Consider the following 20,919-nt stretch of genomic DNA (forward strand, 5'->3'; position numbering starts at 1 on the left):
TACTATTACTTTTATTACTATTTACTTTAGATAGAAGCAAAAATGAAGCTTAAAATAATGAGCAATCTGTTTTCAGGCATCCTGAAATTTCTTATGGGTATGTCTGAGAGGACATTAGACACAATTTTTGGTGTCTGGATTAAATGAGACGTGAGTAGCCAAGATAACATCATTTTATGGAATCTGTTGGTTGGGTATGAAGGACAGAAGATTTGTTGGAAGCTATAGGAGAGCATTTAAAGCAGCAAATAACTAGTTTCATAATGGATTGAATAGGAGGCTGTATGAGAGGTGGAAGAAGGACAACTGACATGAAGAAAGAGAAAAGCAAGTGTAATAATCTTTGGTATTAGTTTTGACAGTGTGAGATATTGAGTGTTCTGCAGGTTAACATAAAAGGGGTTTTTGTTTGCTTTTGTCTGTGTGATGTCTTCAATGTATATGGAAAGAAGCATTTAACTTCTACAATGTATGTATATCTTTTATTGTTTTCCCAAATCTTAAGTCAGAGCAAATGGTACATAAATGTTCACCAAGTGTTGAAAACTTATAGGTAACATTTCTGTGATCACCACATGCACAACAAAATTGTGATTATCTCCCTGAAATTTGAAAATATGAACTTGCTTGGTTCTATGCAAGTTGTTTTTCACACATGCTTCTTCCCATCTTCAGGTCTTTGTTAGATCAGTGGTGGTGATTTGGTTTTGTAATTTTGTAATACAAAACCCAACCTAGACTGAACTGTTAGTTCTCAAATAGATATAAAATAAAGCTGGAAATGTAACGACAAGGTTCCTTTATAAGTTGCTATATGTAATTTTTTTACTACTATTTTTTTTTGTTTGCAAACATGAATAACTTCCATTTGCTAAAGGTAATACACGTATAAAGTTTTTTTAGAGAATATAGAGATACATATACAGAGAGGGGGGTTGCACTGAAGCAGAGTAACACTCATAACAATTCCTAGGTGGGATGGTGAAAGTTCCAGGTATTTACAAATGCTGTGCTTTGTCTTTTGCTTCTGTGTCTGGTTCAGAGCAGCAGTGAGGAGAAGTCACTCACAGTTGTCTGACAGCTGCTGAGTGACCTAGGTGAAGTGAGTCAATGCTATCAAACCAGGTCTGTACCAATGTCCTCATGACAGCTGGTGCTAATTGGTACCCCTGCTGACAGTCTCAGTGGAATTAGTAAATTAAAGTACCAGACTGGTCTTCTCAACTGATGTACATTGACAAGAGTTAGCTGAAAAGTCTATTTATTTATTTATTTTCAGTTCTCTCAAAGAAACCATTTACTCTGGTTGAGTAGATGGTAGCTTTTGCTGCTGGCAAGGGTTCATCACTTCCTGACATTGTGTGTATTCATACGTAGAATTTGTAAGGGTAGCAATGGTGAAAGATCAAGAGCAAGTATTGTTATATGCACATAAAAAACTGCTGAAGCACCATGAAAGCGTAATCACGGTTTTCTGTGAAATTACTTGTGATTGATGTCACAGCAACCTCTGTGACAACTCAGAGAAACTAGATATGAGAAAAGATTTTCTCTGTTTATTTTGTAAAAGTTATATTCATGCTTTACTTTTTCTTCTGTGTACATCCCTCTCAGTTGAGTGAAATAAGAAATATTTTTATGAAGCATTGTAAAATGCCAGAGATTAACTGAAAGCAAAAGAGCCTGGAATACATTAGTCTTTGAACTCTCTCTTTCTGATTTGGTTCTTTCATAAAAATGAGAACTGTGAATCCAGTACCGTCTGTCAAAATTACAATGCTATGTGTCATAGTATAAATAATAATAAAATACTGTGTTATGATCTGAACAAAGGGTCTTGAACCTGAGGTTGTGTCTTATTTTTAAACTGTTGCAAACAGGACAAGAAACCTGAAAGCTCTTGAGGTTGTTATGCAACAAAATCCATTAGGGCCCCCAAGAACTTACGTAGCAGATGAAATAACTTTATATTATTTTTAAAATTGACTTAGGTTGTCCACGTGTCCCCAGTGTTCCTTTACATTCTTGGAGAACAAGCATGCTGAATATTTTGAGAAGACTGCTTGATGGCAACAGTTGAAAATTTACCAAAATTTACAATTATGCTTAAAAAAAAAATATTAAAAAATGATGAGTATTGTGTGCTTTTTACATCCTCAAACCACAATCTAATTGTCTTTGCTTTCTAAATATATTCAAGTCACTCAGTGTTAAACCTTTTACATCTTATTTCTCCATTTGTACGTTGGAGTTACAAGCTCTTCATAGTGGTTTTATGTTTCTAAAACACTTGGAATATATAAAGTGGTGTTCAAGTACCAAGTTTAAATATTTTTCTCTTAAGCAAGAGACAATTGGTTTTAGTTAGACTATAACCTTCTAAGATCACCTACAATGCTTAAAATGTTCTCTTTGTGATCCTTGTCTTGACAGCTTTTTTTAGTATCCCCAAGACTACCTGCAATCTCCCCCACTCCATTCACATGCCTGGTGACAGGACAAGGGGGAATGGGCTAAAGTTGCACCAGGGGAGGTTAGGTTGGGTATTAGGAAGAACTTCTTTACTGAAAGGGTTCTTAGGCATTGGAATAGGCTGCCCAGGAAAGTGGTGGAGTCACCATCCCCAGAGGTCTTTAAAAGGCGTTTAGATGAAGAGCTTAGTGATATGGTTCAGTGGAGGACTTATTAGTGTTAGGTTAGAGGTTGGACTCAGTGATCTTGGAGGTCTCTTCCAACCTAGATGATTGTGTGATTCAGTCTTGGTCTATAATGTTTGGATATGCATACTTTTATCTGGCTTCTTAAGCATGAACTTTGTTGTTTCATCTGATACTTAGGGATGTTCCTTATTTTACCTTTCCTGCTATTTCCAGTAAGCATTGTTTTTGCAGTATATTAAGACAAAGGGGATAATGGACAGATTTGCACTCTAGGTAAGTGTGGTCATGGAACACAAATCCACTAATGCACAAACAAAACATCGGACCACTGGAGAAAAAAGCAAAAAAAAAAAAAAAAAAAAAAAGTGTAAAGAATTTCCACATTCCTTGGGAGAGCCAAAGGTCCATGACTGTAGGAAACACTTCTTAGAGTAGGGTATGCAGTTTTATTTGTTTGAATATTTATTTGAGGCTATTTTGGAAATAAAACTTACAGGCTATGTGAACAAAAATGTGAAGGTAGAAGGAGTTGACAAATTCAAACATTTTTGGAAAAAATTGTGCATAACAGTTATGATTTGAACAGAGGCATGGTAGACAAGGGAAGAACTTTATTATGTTCAAATAAATGCTTCTCAATGCTTGATGAAATACTGTTCTTTAAATAAATATCACGTTCATCATCTAATAGATTAGTCCTTATCATTACTATCATCATTGTTACCATCCTATGGATAAAAAGAGCTGGTATCTGTTTTTGTTTTCATAAGGTAATAAATGATTGCTCATACATGTGTACTTGGTTTGAGTAATTAAATGTTTTGAGATACCCAAGGTGTTTAAAGTTATTTCTTTGGATTCGCAAGGTAAAAGGAATTCAGAGAACTGACTTGTTGTTTTAATATAGTCATTATAATCTCATGAAAGGCATCTGCTTTTAGTAAAGATTTAAATTAACCAAGAGACTTCTATCCACTATTGATACAAAATGAAGTGTATAACAAACAGGAGGGTATATTTTCATGCAGCTGAAGGCTGACATCAAAATGTCAATCTTTTTTTTTTTTTTTCCTGTCTTTCTTTGTGAACACTAAAACATTTTCCAGATGAAGCATCTATCTCCCAAATTGTAAATTTCAACTTAAATCAAATATGCCCGTTTAATTACCTTTTCCTAATCACAAAGGATTGGCAGTCCACATATGCATGATTTCTTTAAAGAAATATAATAAAATTTCTAGCATTTCTATATGAATATAGTTCAAAATAATTTTTCAGAATGTTTAGTAGCACAATACAGCACTGTTTCATAGCTGCCAATATGGACTACTGTCAGAGGAACTAGACAATGGCAATTTATATTTTTTTCCAGATCTCATTCGTTTTCATCTCTCACATACAGAATTGTGAAGTTCATTCCTTCATTCAAGTTACAAAGTTAGAAACACTGCCATGTTGGACAAAGTGCAGATTTTCAAGAAAATTCCTTGTATTTTATTGAAGGGAAATGTAGTCTCGAAGCTGTAACTATTTAGCGAAAATTAAACTATTTTAAGTAGATAGTAGTGCTTTTTAGGAACTGTCAGTTCAGCTGAATAGTTGAATTTAATTATGTACTGGGCAGTAGTCAATTCAGACGTTTGCATGTGTGATCATGATATCCCTCATGAAATTCATTCATTCAAGGTATTTCCCAGCTGATATTCGATATTAAGTTAATTCCTTCTACTCTAACGAGGATACCACTATATACCTAAATGTTCTTCCATATGGTTGTGTGCTCATAGCTTCTTCATTTGAGCTAAATGTTTTCTCTTTTTTCCTTCATAGCGTATTCTTACTTATTCCAATTGGATGTGTGCAGAAGTACTTCTGATTCTCTGTTCATGCACTCTCTTAAAACAGTAGTCTCTGGAGTCAACTAGGTTGTCATAACGCCAGTTGTGTTGATCTTAAACTGACCTGAAAGAAGGATTAGACTGAAGCTGATTTTTTTGAAAAAGTGTGTTGGTTGTTTTTGTTTGTTTGTTTGTTTTCCAAAATAACAGTAATGTTGACATCCCAAAAGAGATGCAGGCAGCTGTTCTTTTGTAGCAAAGAATCGAGTTCTCCATCCGTTCTGCCGCCCATGGAACTCTGACAATGATATGAGTTAACTTAGCTGGCCTTATAATAATTGCAACTCTAGTCCATGGGTCTGAGGAACAATAGGTTGTCAAACTATTACCAAAACTCTGATGTGGAGTCAGTGGCTTCTTTTTAGGGGCAGAAATATATTCGGTCAGTGCGTTGGTTGGTTTGTTTTTTTCGCCTTTTTTGTTTTTTTTCCTGGTACTGATTAAAAGTGCAGCAGCATACTGGTTAACATTCTTAAATCTTTGTGAAATTGTTTTTTTTGACAATGTATGAGTAAAGCAGTGGTTTAATTGTAGGTCACCTTATAATAGACCAGAATCAAAAGCACATGCTTAGACACACTTGCAAGAAAGAAACGGGCACCTCAGAGATATTTTTTCTTTTGACTTTCTCCAGTACAGAAATATTAAGCAAGAAACACCTTAAAGGTTAAGAAAGAAGAATGAAAAGCACAAAAACATATATAAAGCTCTGCTCTAACCAGTGTTCAGGTGCCTATGCTGAAATGTTTTCTCTGCTTATGATCCAGTGCACCTAATTTTGCCTAACTATTTTTGAATCAACATGTTCCCTAAAAACAAGTGTTTGTCCCACATCAAGAACCAAGGATTTTTTCCTAGCAAATAAGCATTAACCACAAGGCTGGGCAGTCATATTCGGTCTTGTCAGTGTTTCATGTAGGTCCAAGAAATGTACCTTCTTTTCTGCACTTAACTAAGGGTCATGCCCAGAGCAGGAGATTCCCTGGTGGTCAGAGTATTCTCATCAAATGTTGAAGATGTCACTTTGATTTCCCCCATGTTGAGAAATGAAACTGAAGTCAGTTCTATGATTTTCTTGTGAGCATTTAGAGTACTTTGAGATTAAGCAGGAAGGAAGACAAACTTAAGTAGCTACTGATAAGTGGGTTGGATGGTTCTGCATGCTGGCATGTGAAATGTACCTAAACCATTACTTTGGGAATAGTCCCATTGCTTACGAGACAAGTGAGCATTACTATCTAATTCCTGCTGTACAAGAGGAGAGCACTGCACTGTTAAAATTGAGGCTTTTTATTTGTGATTTTCTTACAGGAAACAGATTCGAGCTCTTCTAGGACAGTTTAGCCAGTCAGAGGCTTTGTTAACCTCATCTGGAGTTGAGCCAGGGACTCTAGATGGAGTTCTCTTGGATGCTGGCTGTTCTTCTATGCAATTTGATACACCTGAAAGAGGTTTTTCCCTGCAGAAGGATGGACCTCTGGACATGAGGATGGATGGTGACAGGTACGTGTGCATGTCATTTCCTTTTAAGCTAGAGAATGGCCGTTATAAAACAATGTCTAATTTCGCACAAATATACTATATATCTTATGCCACAAAGGTTTTTTTTTTCAGCCTTAAACTTAAAATCCTGGTTATGTTCTTTTTCTTCTTTAGATAAGACAAATGTTACAGTGATGATTAAATTAATTTAACCAATAATGTTTTCTTAACTCTATCACTAAAATTTTATATTTTTGGTGTATATGGTATACAGTTACAGGGACAGTTTTTACTGTAAGACATATATTTCTGATAACATTGTGGAGAGCAAATAGAGCTGCCAAATATGTTGACAGGACACTGAGTTACCTAGAGCCTTGAGGTATATTTCCTAGTTCTCTTTCCATATTGAATTTCACAAGGAAGATTGGAGGCTTTAAAAAAAAAGAATATTAATTAGAATTTCTTTTTCCCTTAATTGGGAAGTGAGTGAAAAAGGCAGATTGTTAAATATAGTGTTTCTCTCTTCAATGTCTGGCTGGGTTGCCCCAAGACCTGTATGGTCTACATGGTTCCTATGAAACCTTCCATGACTTTTTTAAGTTGAGGCCTGTTGTCTTCCTTCTATTTTTGCAGTTTTTCTGACAATGTAATCTGCAGGCTGACAATTCTTTACTGCAATCACTTTCCTTTTTTGCTGCACTTTCTGTTTGTGGAATATCTGCTTGACTGTGTTTGGTTGCTCTGTCAGGGAAGAAGCAACTTCCCTCCCTTCAGCAATGGCCATCTGACCCAGTTACTTCTCTGTAAAAGGAATATAAAGTAACTTTTAAAAAAATCAAAACAAAACAAAAAAGCAACCAGAAATGCCATTCATGACACCTGCCAATTAAAATCCGTTAAGTATTGCAAGCTTGCCTTAGTAGTCTTGGAAGTTTCCTTTCACATTGTGTATGAGGCACGTGAGGCTTACTTAATTGTCAAGTTATCAATTGCTAAATAAATAATCTCTATTTAAATGATCAGAATTGGTGTTGAGTTCATTGAAAAGCATGAAATTCAATGGCATAATGTTATTTTCTACTTATGCAGCAGTTTTCGTCTTTTAACAGCCTAATATATGCCTAATATAGCATTGTGATTTTCATGTGAAAAGACAAAGATCTGTGTTTTGTAGATGATGGCAGTAATTGTATAATGCATTACTAAGAGAATGAACATTTCTTTGCCTTGTGTTTTGATGAACCGGTAGTCTTAAGAAATGTCATTTGGACTTTTGTTGTTCACATAGAGCCTATGTGAAGACAGTGGAAGCCTCTGTTTCTAAGCAATTGTCTTAACACATTAAAATTTCAGTCTTAACACAGCAAATTTCATGATGCTGCCTTTTTCCAGTTTTGTATAAAAAGCTCACGTGATCGTACTGGGATTGAGCCCTCTGATCTCCAAAGTCTGAACTCGCGGCTTGTATTTGCATCATGAGGATACATATGTATAACTGTATATAAGAACAAAGGCTACCTGTGGCATAACAAAAGCCTTCTGCTACAGTTGTTGCTATGGTACTCCTTGCCTCTGATTTCTAAGTTTTGTTATCTTTTATAAGATACTGCAGGAGAGTAATGAATGCCTGAAAAATATTCTGCACGTTAGTGCCTTTTTAGAAGAGAATTTATTAAGTAGGTTATATGTTTTCTCCACATTAGTAAACACTTCTGTGATCTGTGACAACACAGATCTGAAACACTTCTGTGAACTGTTTCAATAGCATAAGGACACAATTTAAAAATAAATTAATATGTACGACTTATACCATTTCAATTCTAACAGTTCCTTTCATTTCCAATATTATCTCATTTGAATTCTCTCAAAACAATGTTTGGGTATAAGTTCTTACATCTTTTAGTGAAAAGTAAAGTTAAACTATTTTCATAAGCAGTTGTTTTCATAGCAGGAGATGTGAAAGAAAATATCTTTGAAATCAGTTCCAAATAAAAAACAACATATAATGCAAGGTGACTAAATAAACCCATAAGGGGCAAGTTTATATTCCAAAGATGTCTAAATAGGAACAGTCACACAGCATTTCCATTTTAATGTGATACTGACATGTATTTATTCCTGTCAACTCATTAGGCATAGTTTATGATTGTACTTAGAAGTTTCAGCTGTTTTAATTGATGTTAAGGAACAAACTATTTAAAGTTGCTAGAAATAGGATTTAAAAGGTACAAACGAGATCTGTTTTCATAGGGTTGCTGTCTCTTACTTGAAAACCTCAAAGGCACTTGTATGCAGTGTGTGTGTTTGACTTTATGTCTCAATGCTATGAAGCTTCACCTCTTGTCAATGAAAACTGACGTCAGTGAACTAATTGGCTCTTCTTGTGCGTAGGTACCCTGACATGCCCACTGCTGCTGATGTTGTGAATGCTTTAGATCAACAGGCACTTGCGTCCATCCTGAGAACATACGGGGAGGAGAGGCACGCCAAGAAAATCGCTTCAGCCATCGTTCAGGCACGCAGCATATATCCCATCACCAGAACTCAGCAGCTTGCAAGCATTGTTGCAGGTACCCTCATTAATTCTTCACAGTGGCTGAGAGAGAAAAAATATTAATCCCCAAAGTCCCAGAGGGATCTATTTGTACTTGAAATCATGCAGGATCTAATCCTGCTTATTCTGCTCTGATGTCAGCTCTCCTTTTTTTCCCCCCATAAGATCCCACTTCTTATACTGTATTTCACCGATTAGCTTAATAATAGATTTTACATGAAGTGATTTATCATTTTGTCAACGAAGTTGAAACACAGAATGACAGCAGCCTAGGGAATTCTTTGTCCCAGCTATTGATAAGCATTCAAATAGATACGTCATATGCATCTCTTTGTTTTAAATTTCTACATTTTAATATTTTGAGGGGAAGTACTATGGCAGTTTCCAGTTATGAATGAAATTAGATTCAATCTCTCTGCTTAAAGAATGAGGAAGCAAAAAGTAAAGCAATACGTAGCTTGCTTCACCTTGTGAATGCCAACTAGATCAGCCTGAAGCGCCTATTGAAACACTTCATCTTACTTGCTCTTCACTGTAAACAACTTGAACAAAATCTAGTTAGACAGGAGCTGTGCTCACATCGAGAACCTTCACATTTGTGTTCTCGAGTGAAAATTTTCCAGCAAAAAAATAAGATACTTTCACTGTGCCTTAACAATATAACATATAAGGCTGTTTTTAATCTATTTATTTATTTATTTATTTATCTATTTATTTATTTATTTTTAACCAAGAAATTAAAATGACTGGGTCTCGTCACAAAATGCCCTAAATTGTTGACTCCTTTAACCTTTAAAATGGCTATCCGAATTTAACATTTAGTAAAGATTAGTGTTACAAGTCCTATCTGCATAAAAGCCTTTAAAACTATATTGTTTTCATAAAACTGTGTATTCTTCCTGAGGAGAGGAAATGGAGAGGGAGGTGCCGATCTCTTCTCCCTGGTGATCGATAACAGGAAGCACAAGAACAATGCAAAGCTGCTCCAGGGGAGCTTCAAACTGAACATTAGGAAAAATGTCTTCATCGTGAGGGTGGTCAAATACTGGAAAAGGCTTCCTAGTCAAGTGGTTAATGTGCTGTGCCTGTCGGCATTCAAGAGGAATTTGGATAATAACCTTAACAATATGCCTTAACTTTTGGTTAGCACTGAACTGGTCAAGCAGTTGGACTAGATGATCTTTGTAGGGTGCTTTCAACTAAACTATTCTATTAAATTCTACTTTAACTGTAACTTTAATTTAAAAAATATAATTATTGATAACTAATAGAACAGTGATTAATAATTGTGATAATTAGTGATAGATAATTGCCTACCTTAAGAGCTTAAGAAGTTTAATAGGGACTTACTTTTAATGGCTTTAGGATCACAAAGAAATTAAAAGGCTTTGAGTTGTATAAACCAGGATACTTGAGCAAAATGTCCACTTTAAACCAGGCCCGAAGTCTAGCTGATACGATTACAGGACCTGAAGACACTGCTTGCTATTATAAGCCCCTGCTGTAAATGTGTAGTAGGGGTAATGAATGTGGGGAATAAATAATATTAAAGAATATATGAGTCTTTAATAAAACCTGAGAATTTGCATTTCTAAAATGATCATTATCGTCAACTTTATGAAGTAATAATTTAATTTTGTCAAATGTATCTCATGCTCTTTGAAACAACTATTGATTAAAAATATACCATTATTGAGATTAAAGCAGCCATGTTGCTATGCTAAAGATGTAATGTGTTCTACGCTGTAAACAAGCAGTATGGTAACCTCAAAAATAATTCTGCCAACTAGCTTGGATTCAAGAAAAATAAAATTATTAGTGTAAAAAAGAGATTGATCAAAGATCCCTTCACGTTTAATGGGTTGCATGTGAGTCATCACCTAACGGTCACTTTCTGTGAAAACAACAGGGGATTTTTGTTCTCACTTTAAACTCTGATGTATTTGAAGAGCAGCTTGATATGTGAATCAGGAATGCATCAGATAAGACACATGCCAAAAAAAATGAATCCAACATATATCTGCTAAGACAGTAAATATGTATTTTGTGTGCTTTTTTGAAGTATGCAAGTAGTTAAAACAATTTTAGGACTATTATACTTATCCCCGTTTGGGTAGAACTTCTTATAGTTTTAATCTGATTTCTCTGTAAAGGAGCTCAAGGGTGGATCCTTGCTAGTTCTTGAACAGATAATATGTTAAGAAAATTTCTGGTAAATATAATAGATTTTGTTCAATTTATCATCAGTATATTTTCTACTACAAATTTACATCCATGAAGTTATTGAGGTAAGTCATAGCTACAGGGCCAGAGATCACAGCTACAGAATTCTCTTGGTAGGACAGAACAAAAAAGCCCTGACTAATTCAGGATTTAAGCAGAGTAAACTCTATGACTTATTACTTAAATGTCAAGTCCTTAAAAATATATGTATACATGTATATATATTCATTAGAAAAATAAAATCTTGCATTTTAGACTTTACAGACTCTATAAGAACATAATTTTTTCTCCAGAACAGGATCATTTCTTTTGCCTGTGGCTAGATAGCTAGAAAACATGTAAACAATCTAGCCAATGAGGCTGGATATCTGTATCTTTTTCTTTGCTGATGTGAGTATCTGAAAATTCACATATTATCCATATTTCTCTAAAATCTTATGGTTTAATATGGCTGAAGATTTTCCAGAACTCTAAACTTCTGTGGTAAGTTCCAGCTGATAACCAGAATCCCAATGAATCCAAGTTAGATTTGGACTAGCCTGGAATGGAAAAGGGAAATGCTATCCAGGAAACAAACAATAAAGGGAGTTAGAAGATGTATTGCTGCTGTTAATCGGTTGGGAGATAAGAATGACAAAACTAAGCAAAACAAAAGGCTCTACAACAGTTAGAGATCATTCAGACATTTCTAAAGTTTGCATTGGAGAAAGTTAAAGTTTTAAGGTACAGCTTGAAAAAATTATAAATAGATTAGTATGTCAAGATTGCCTACAACACCTTAGGGCTAACTCAGGTATCCAAGTGATTTCTTAGTTAAACAAAAGTCTTTTGTTCCAATTCAATGAAATAATTCCTTCTAACTCTTGGCATAAAGCCTGAAAGTCATCTCAATTTACCATGCCATTGAATAAAGTCCTACAAAAAAAAAAAAAAAAAAAAAGTTTGGCTTATTTTTTTCTAAATGTTTTCCAAAATGCTTTTGAGCCATTTAAATAAGGAGATCTCTGAGTAAGCTGTGGATCCTGCAATTTACACAGGGGGAAAGGAGGATTTTTTTTTTTTTTAAATTCACTGATGCGAATATCGTCTCTTCCTGTAGCTCAGTCAAACTCTACTCACTGTTTACAATTTTCACACAGCTATCTGTAATGATAAACATTGTGTAAATACTAAAGATCAGTGGTTCTCTACTGAAGATCTGTGAATAGATGTGTAGAAGTCAATTAAGAAGTACTTCCTGATGGCTATTGCTGAAGCTCATTGAGTTCTGTTGTGAAATGATAGTATTAACTGGATGTGCAGGAAAACTGGTTAGAAATAGTGAAATTCTTTAGACTGTAATTTTGTTTTTTTCTGTACTGCTTCTCAATTTTTCCTTCTAGTGGGTAATATACCTTGTCATCTATTCATTTGTTTTCACAGTTTAATTTTTCTCAATGGCATTGAAATATGTTATCTGTTAACAGGTCATTTCGAGACTATGTAGTCATTTGGACTTGAAAGGAATTAATGGTGAGATACTAAAGAATCGTGAAAAGTTTAAAAAAATTTAATGGGTAAAGTCAGTCTTGTTCAGATTGTTCCACACTGATATACTTTAATTATCAGTTTGGAATTTGTAATATTGCCTGAAATTCAGATGGGTGTGAATTAACACTGTACTGAGGGAGCCTAGACAAAAGGACATTAGTTGCGTCACAGAAACTTATTAAATGCAATGCTAATTCAACAGACGGATTCCTGCAAACAGGTGCACGATCTGAATTAATTTTTAAACTCTCCCACTCTTGTACACTCTGGAGACTTTAATAGTTCATATTGACAGGCACAGCACGTTGCTAATTTCATTCACAAGCTTAAGAATTTCAATACATTTTAACTTGTGAATCTATTAGATTTTTAAAAGTGTAAGTAGCATAAGGGCATCCCAAAACTGAAAATGATAATTTCTCTCTCTGGGATTTCAAACCAGTCATCTAGCCGGAAGCATGGTGTTTTTATGAATGAAATTCATTTTATAAGCTTCCCGTAAAGATTTATATATATATGTTTTTGTACATTGCACAGCCTGTTACTAGGAAGGATTTTCTTTTACTGTTGCAACAATTGGAGGGGGCTGGATTTTGTGCCTCATCAGTAAGCACAAGTAGGTTTCTATTTAACTATACCAGAGGGCTAAGAGTGGGGTAGAAATATTTTTCACACCTATCACATAGGTTATATCTACTGACTTTAATAAAAAGATGAAGGCCCATGTAACAGAAATCCCTATCACAAATTACATTTAGTAGTTAATAGCAGTCTCTAAAGACAGACCAACAGGCCATTGAACTTGAAGACATTTTGGTTTTAGTTGGTCTTTTTGGTTGCATAAAACTGCAGTGTCTGAATTTCTATACCAGTTTCCTGGTGTATCCTTTACCAGTATTTGGTACCATTATATATGTCCTGTGCTGTTTTCTCACATTCAACTGAGGCGTGTAAGGTTTTATTATACTTGCAGAATATATTAGGGTTTTTATTTAATTTTCTTCAGAGTTTCTCATAAATGTGTGCTACAAGGACTCACTTTTCCCGTTTACTTTACATACATGACATACAACATAAAACTCAGTATTTTACTAAAGTTCCAGTGAGATTGGCTGTGGAAATTTAAATAACAGTTCTCATTCTAGGCTTCCAATCAATAAATAAGCACAGTCAGTTTTGTACCCAGATTTCATGCTGTACTCTTGTGGGTTGGCTTTATTTGTATCTGTGATACTTTTGGAAGCTGGAATAGTCTTAGAATATCAGAAATATCTTATCCACAGAAAAACAGCGTTATTTTTTAGAAAGTACTTAGGCTGCTTAAATGCTTAGGCTGCAAAAATATGAATTTTTAATAAGTTAAAAACTCTGTGGATCTGCTTTGAGAGGTGAACGCCAGCTCCCGATAGTAACAGTCCAAAATTGAAAGTGTAAAACTGATGTTCTTGACATCACAACTGTAAATTTTTCAGCAGGTGGCAAGAGAATGGAGGTTCTGCATAAAGCTGGTAGAACAATACCAGTTGAAGTGGAGGGAGAAAAAAACAAATCAACAACCATACTGCTTTCTAATTCACTAGATTGTTAGTAGGAAATATTTTGTATGGAAACATTGCTTTTCCATTCCAGTTACAGGTATTTTCAGTAGAGTGAACATGGTGGCAATAGGCTTGGTTTTGGAAGGGGGAAGGAGGGAGAGGTATGTTTTCATTATTTGAAAACGTATGCTTGGAAGAAGAGACTCGTGTGGTATTGTTTTCACAAACTGTCATTTTTAGTCAAGAATCATTGGCTTTTGTAGTTGAATCCAACCAATACCCAAGTATCTGATGTGTCCACTTGAAGTTCTCCTGAAGAAAAATTCGATTCTAAATGAAACCTAAGACAGGGCTTAAGGAGAATATGAAGCTGTGTAGATTTAGTCACTTAGTGAATGCTATGGAAATACGCATGTCCTGTGGTATTCTTTTGATACTTTACATACTTATTTTAAACACTGCTGTTCTGAGCAAATTACTTGTATTTGTAGGTGTTGGTTAAGTGTATAAAGAAAATTGTTTATAATGGCACAGCATGCCATTATGTTATGCATGAAGAGATGATTTTCTTCACACATAAATAGCAGTCAGTGGCGGTTTGAAGCATTTCATTTTCAAATCAGAGCCTGTTTTTAGATATATGAAAAATATGGAAATGGATATTTTGCTAGGTAGCACAAGCTGGTTTCTTAGGGCATCAGTAAGTATCCCTTTATGATTTATATAAGTTACAAAACATGGTGGTCTCAAAGACAGAAATGACAGGAGGTAGCTAATGTAACTTTTCCTAGAGTCCAGACCTGATTGAGGAGCTAAGTGCCCAGAGATTAAATCTATTTTAATTGTGAAGCAGAGTTTAAGCCACACATCCCTGTGCAGTAATGTGCATTGGGAGAAGTGCATCCTGCTGCCACTTCTGTCTTGAAGGATTCAGACAGCAGTAAGAAGGAAACAGCTATGGTGAGGTTTTTCAATTAATTCAGGCATTTTTGTCATTAGAGTCAGAGGAGAAGGAATGTGGCTGGGAAAATAGAGTATGCAGAAATGTACCTTAGATGCATCGCATACATGATAATAACTTAGTTAATAATTATTTAATTTTATGTATCATTAGTGGCTTCTCCCTTTGCTTAACAGTGATGATCACTTGTGTTTGTGATGTTGAACATATACTTTCTGACATAAGTAAAATCTCACCTTGAAAATTCTGAAGAATTCCACCAATACAATATTTTGTGCCAGTATACTGGCAAAAATATGGAAGAACTTTGGTATTTCTGTTATTTTTTTTTTAAATCACTTTTGTAAATGTGAATTTAATCAACTTATTTCAGAGGTATTATGCTCTTTTATTTTACTTCTCTATGCAGAATATCAATTACTTGAGTTTAAACTGCATTCCTTTCAAACCCATTGCCTTATTATGTTGTAGTTTAGCACTGGCATGGTATTAAGGCATTTTAATACACACATACCAGATGAATTGCCTTATCTCTAATGGGTTCTCTTTTTTCAAAAAATAATTGTTTCCATTTATGTGCCACTATAAAATGTCTGCATTCACTTACATAATAGATTACAAGTTTACTCAGGTTTCACAGATCTTGTAAGGCTTTTGCACTTTAGTTCCTTTGATCCATCAAATCTCTAGTTCTTTTCTCTGTACTCCGATAATGAAGATTCAAGCACAAAATACATAAAATAATGCTATGTTGAAGTTTCCATGAAAATTTCTTTCTCTAAAGAGACTTGCATAACTTGGAGGGACTTTGGGGAAAGAGGAGGAGGGAATTTTGTGCCACCAGTCAAAATTATTTAAGGTGGTGATTTTTCTTCAAAAAACTCATACCTTGACACATTGTGCTATATAAACATGTGAGAAATCAACAATATCGGTTGCATTTTCTATTTTTCTCAAGGTTCTTTTGTAATTATTTGAAGGACCACAGGTATAATGGTCAGGAATTATTATCTCCAAACTAAGACATCTCTTTTAAGCTTTCAGTAATTAATTGAAAGATAATTGCCACTAGATAAACATTGTATTTTGTATGTAACTGAATGTAAAACATACATTTTATTTTTGCAAGTGCATAATAATGTAGAAGGCAAATGTTAAAATTTTGTGTCCACCTTTTTTTTTCCTTGCCTTAAAAGCATAAAACAAATCACCTCAAACAATTAATTGGCATTGATTATACTGAGCTGTAAGGTATAGGATTTATCTAGCCCATCTTCATTTTTCCCTGTTTTGGTTACAGCTATCATTTTGCATTTTAACTTTGTGAAGCATTCAAGGAAGCAGTTCCTATAGGAAAAAACAACACTCAACTGCAAGCCAGCTCAGTTTAATAGGGTTTTAAAAGTGATTCAAAGCAGGAAATATATCTTTTAAAGAAGGAAGCTCACTACTCAGGGTTCTTTTGTAAGTATGCTTTCCTTTCAATTCATCATGCACGAGTGGATTAATGTCAGATTAGCAGTGTAGAAGTAACAAAATGCTAACATATACCTTTTCAAATGTATTACAGGTGCTTTTCCAGCATCAGCATTGTATGCACGAAAAGACTTGCTTCAGAGACCTACACATGTTGCGACCAAAACTTTCCAAGGCCTGCGAATATTTGTAAATGATGAGCTTCATGAGCTCTTTATAGGGCTGAAGACAGCTGAGAAGTTTCTAAAACCTGGAGGTCGCCTAGTAGCCCTCTCATTTCATTCTCTGGAAGATCGTATCATCAAACGTTTTCTTCATGGAATAGACATGACGGAAAAGTACAATCTTGGCTCACGGCAGAAGATAAGACAAGCTCTGAAAAATTCCTCCAAAGAAGATGACTCACAAGAATTTCCCCATGGAAAACCCAACTCAAAATGGACTTTTATACAGAAAAAAGTTCTCACCCCTCAGGCCAAAGATAATCAAACAAACCCAAGAGGGAGGTCAGCCAAGCTAAGAGCTGCTATTAAACTCTAAAACAATTTATCATTATATAATTGTATAATTTCCTAAAATTTCATTTTCTAGAAGGCTACCTGGACAGATAATATCAAAATAAAAAATAAAATGGAAAAAGCTGTCAGAAAACATTTTTCTTATCATTGTGCTTCATTTTAATTGGGATGTAATATCAAATGGTAAAATAAGTTAGATGAGTGGGTGTCACTAATTATAACAAAAAGACATATTTATTAAAAGAGCATAAAAACTAAAGTTTTTTTCTTTTTCTTTTTTTTTTTTAACCATGGTTTTGATGTAGTTAAAACATTCCCTTTAGATTAAATTCAGAACTGTGATGTAACAGACTAAATTCTGATTGTTGATTGAGAAAGACAAGAAAGATGTGTTTTTATGGGCGTTGGTTTCACAAAACTAAGTCAGATTACTGGTTTAGTCTAGAGTAAGTTTTTAAACTAGCCTAAGAATTCATGATATTTAAATTTCTGTGTCTGTTGATTTGTTGCATGAACGTTTGTAGCTAGGAGCTATGTCTTAATTAAAATGATACCATTATGTAATGTCTAATCCAGGAATTTATGAATGAGCTCTTACCTTTGTTAATAAGTAAATATTTACGTCTGAGTGATAGCCTGGTAATTTAATGTTTATGGATTTTAAATAATGAATTGTTCTTGGGAAAAAAAGCTACGTAAAAGGTCACTGTATTGCATTTAGACATTATAAGCAGTGAGCAAGCACCGTGAAGATTTGTACTAGATAATTTGGATTTCTTCCTGCAACCTGTGCTTGTGTGCATCCATGCAGTAGAACTTCTGTGTGTTGATGGAATTACTATGAACCCAACAAACAGGATACTGTGAGATTTCTGTGGTATTCTCCTTTCCTGATGAAATTTCACTAAGAGGTGCTACTTAATTACCTATAAAATAAATGGCCTACTACCACCAGTTTCCTATTTGTATGCCGTCCTAGCCAGTAAAATTTGTAATTTAGTTTTGTAATATATTTTTTATATAAGTTAATATGAATTGAATTTAGCTTTAGGTCTTAAAAGTCCATTGTTTTGCTATTTTTGTATGTTAATGGTGATCAGATAATACCATAAGTTTCATATTCTTTGACCTCTGACTTACCTCTTAAGGAAAAAAAAAAGTCCTTATTTGGATAATCGGATCTGTAGCAGGACTTTGTTTGTGGTGAACCAGAAGCTTGGCTGATAGAATTAGAAAACATAACTTTTGACTTTGAGCTAAATGATTACTTCACTAGCTTTTGAAACAACACTGATTGGATCATTCCAGACTTGATTTTCATCAAGCATCATCCTCTTTGTGTTGATTATTTCACTGGAGTGTTTGGGATTATATTGACACAAACAATTGAAATTTAAATTCACCATCTATAATATACAGTATATTGATACCTGACTGTTATTTAATTCATTGGTAAAGCTAAATCATGATAACATAGATCACTAATCTGAAATACCAGTTGAATGATGGGCACTTCCAAAATTTCAATATTCTCTCCGCTTTCATTATATGTATTATTAAATATTAAATACAGCATTCCACTTCAAATAATATTATTTACTGACACCGTAGAGACAACAACCCTTGCCTTAAATAGATATTTTTTCATTCAAGCATTAAATATAAATATCAAAAGTTATTTTTAGTTAAGATTCCATATTAAAATGTACTCCAATAGGAGGTTGGAAAAATTATGCTTCTACCATCCGCTTAAAAGAGTGCAGTGCTATGTGCTGTTAAGGAACACGTGTGAGGACAAGAACATCCAGTTGTAGAAGTAAATATCTGCAGAAACTATGTGAAGACATTACAATTCCTTATGCTTAAAACTATATTTAAAAAACACACCTCCCACATCTAATTTCAAAGACACAGATTCTTATGATAAACTACTGTATACCAGTTGTTGTAAATGCACTTCTTCATTTTCTGATTCAAGAGTAGGAGACCTGACCTTACCTTTGATGATGAAGGTTGCAAATCCTTTTAGGTTGGAGTTGCACAGCCATGGAAGTGCATCAATCAGTGAGCTCTTCTCTGTGCAGGATCTGTTTCATTCTTCTCAGGGTCTTCTCACTTTCAGCCTTGAGATATGGAGAGTCCTTGAATTTAATTTCTGCTTCACTGAAAACAGATTTTTTTTTTTTTCACAGAAAAAAAAACCTTCTGTTTATTTTTAGACAAAGTATTCTTGTATCTTTAGGCATTTCATTTCTGTTTAGTAGATGAAGTTCTGTTACGTGAAGGGTATTAGGCCTTCGTTTTTTTTCCAATGTACGTTGAACTTTCCTAATGTGGTATGTTGCACATGTTAGGAGAACTAAATTTTTTTTTTTTTTTTACCATAACCAAAAACATTTTTTGTATGAAGGAGATGGTATCTGGTAGAAAATTACAGTCTTAATGAAAACTAAATTATGCCATCAAGATACAAATTATATATCATTTCTGAGAATTGCCATTAAACCTGAGCAATATTAATTTTAAATCAATCAAATGCAAGATCATATATCTGAAACCAATCAAACAAAATACTGTAGCCTATGTTTACAGAAAATGTGACAATACCATAATATTGTACGTGATGGGAAGATCAGAAGTGACCAATATGTTCAATATTTGTAGAGAATATGAAACAGTAGTTGTGGAAAGATGGTGGTGTTGCCAAGCAATATGTATGTGCGGAGCTTATTGCTAGAATATCTCTTTTCTTATTAGGACTCAGAAGTGTGTGGGAAAAAAATAAAAGATCAAAAACCAACTATGAGACTATTCCTGTGCATTCTAAATGTACTTTATATTAAAGCTATTTTAAAAATATGATTTAATGGGTTACTCAAGAGAATGTACAAAGTTGACATGCAGTCTAAAGTACCTACCAAAAGAAGAGATTTATGTAGAATAATGTCTTGAAAACCAGACACAGTTATGCTGTGAGGTTTTTATAGTACAAATACTATAAAAAGTACTTTTTAAAAGCATCAAGTTTAAGAAATTAGCTGCATTTAAAACCTGTGTAGCTGTATGAGGGCCCTCTGACAATTATTATTTCAGTATTGTTTCCTAAGAATTATTGTAAGTTTCATTGTTTAAGAATATGAAGGGCTAATCATACTGTCTTCAAGTAATATAAGGAATTAATTTTCTTTTTACATCTACTGTAGTTGAGTAAGTTCTCAGTAGTCTTTTATATTTGCATCTACTGAGATTGGCAATTGACTGGGAAAGATGTGTGTTGGAAATGTCAGTTTTTGTATACATTTTGTGGTATTTGACAGATTTTTGAAGGAGAAGGGTCTTAATGTAGCGTGAATGGAGAAAATAGTTATTTCAATATACCCACTATTATCAAATGGCTATCCTTTAGTAGCAAGTGTTGTATAAGGCTTTTCATTCTGCTTTCTAGAGTAGCATTTCTACTGTTATTAATGATTCGTACAATAATTGCTATGATATTGCTCTTTATATTGGAGAAGACATGGTATTAATTAGAGAGTTTATGCTCTAAAGAGTATAACAGTGCCATGAGGGTGGAAACATGAAGACGTATGTCCTGAGGAAAGGAGACATGCAGGGGTAGGATGGTTGCAGCAAGCCGTCTGAGATACAGCTTGTTGGTGGTTTTATTTGATTAATTTACGTTTAAAAATAACTTAGATATTAGCTATCATTGTGTAGAGTACATAAGTATTTGTGAAAAATTAGAAGAACTTGAATAAACAGCAAAGTACTGAACTCAAGCCAATTTGTTGCTGTCCATTCTACCTAACATCTTTATCTCTAGCAAAAGTAATAAAGAGTTCATATCTGCTTTTCTTGTGCAGCCAAAATCTCTCCAGGGAAAGCTCTTTAGTAAAATTAGGGCTGTTTGCACCAGGATCATGAATGCTGTTGGGTGGACTGGGGGATTCTGTCTTTATATATCCATGCATTTATTTACTTTTCTTTCATATAGCAGTTTATGTCAATGGCTAGCTTGGAATAATATGCTTTTATATTTATAAGTCTTTCAGAATTACAACCAAATGTGGAGGCCT

The 20,919-nt window shown here is 34.3% G+C and overlaps 1 protein-coding gene across 4 annotated transcripts in view; it reads left to right on the top strand.

The window, feature by feature from the left end:
* Nucleotides 1-20,622, top strand: part of METTL15 (methyltransferase 15, mitochondrial 12S rRNA N4-cytidine) — a 96,491-nt gene extending 75,869 nt beyond the window's left edge. For all 4 annotated transcript variants that reach the window (XM_068685019.1, XM_068685017.1, XM_068685018.1 and 1 more), the window contains 3 exons: nucleotides 5,870-6,061; nucleotides 8,435-8,613; nucleotides 16,420-20,622. In XM_068685019.1, the coding sequence (XP_068541120.1) occupies nucleotides 5,870-6,061; nucleotides 8,435-8,613; nucleotides 16,420-16,865 (817 nt within the window). In that variant the 3' untranslated portion in view covers nucleotides 16,866-20,622. The remainder of the gene's footprint in view (nucleotides 1-5,869; nucleotides 6,062-8,434; nucleotides 8,614-16,419) is intronic.
* Nucleotides 20,623-20,919: the final 297 nt, after the last annotated feature.

The sequence above is a fragment of the Anas acuta genome, chromosome 5, assembly GCF_963932015.1.
Source record: "Anas acuta chromosome 5, bAnaAcu1.1, whole genome shotgun sequence".
In the NCBI taxonomy this organism is placed as follows: Eukaryota; Metazoa; Chordata; class Aves; order Anseriformes; family Anatidae; genus Anas; species Anas acuta.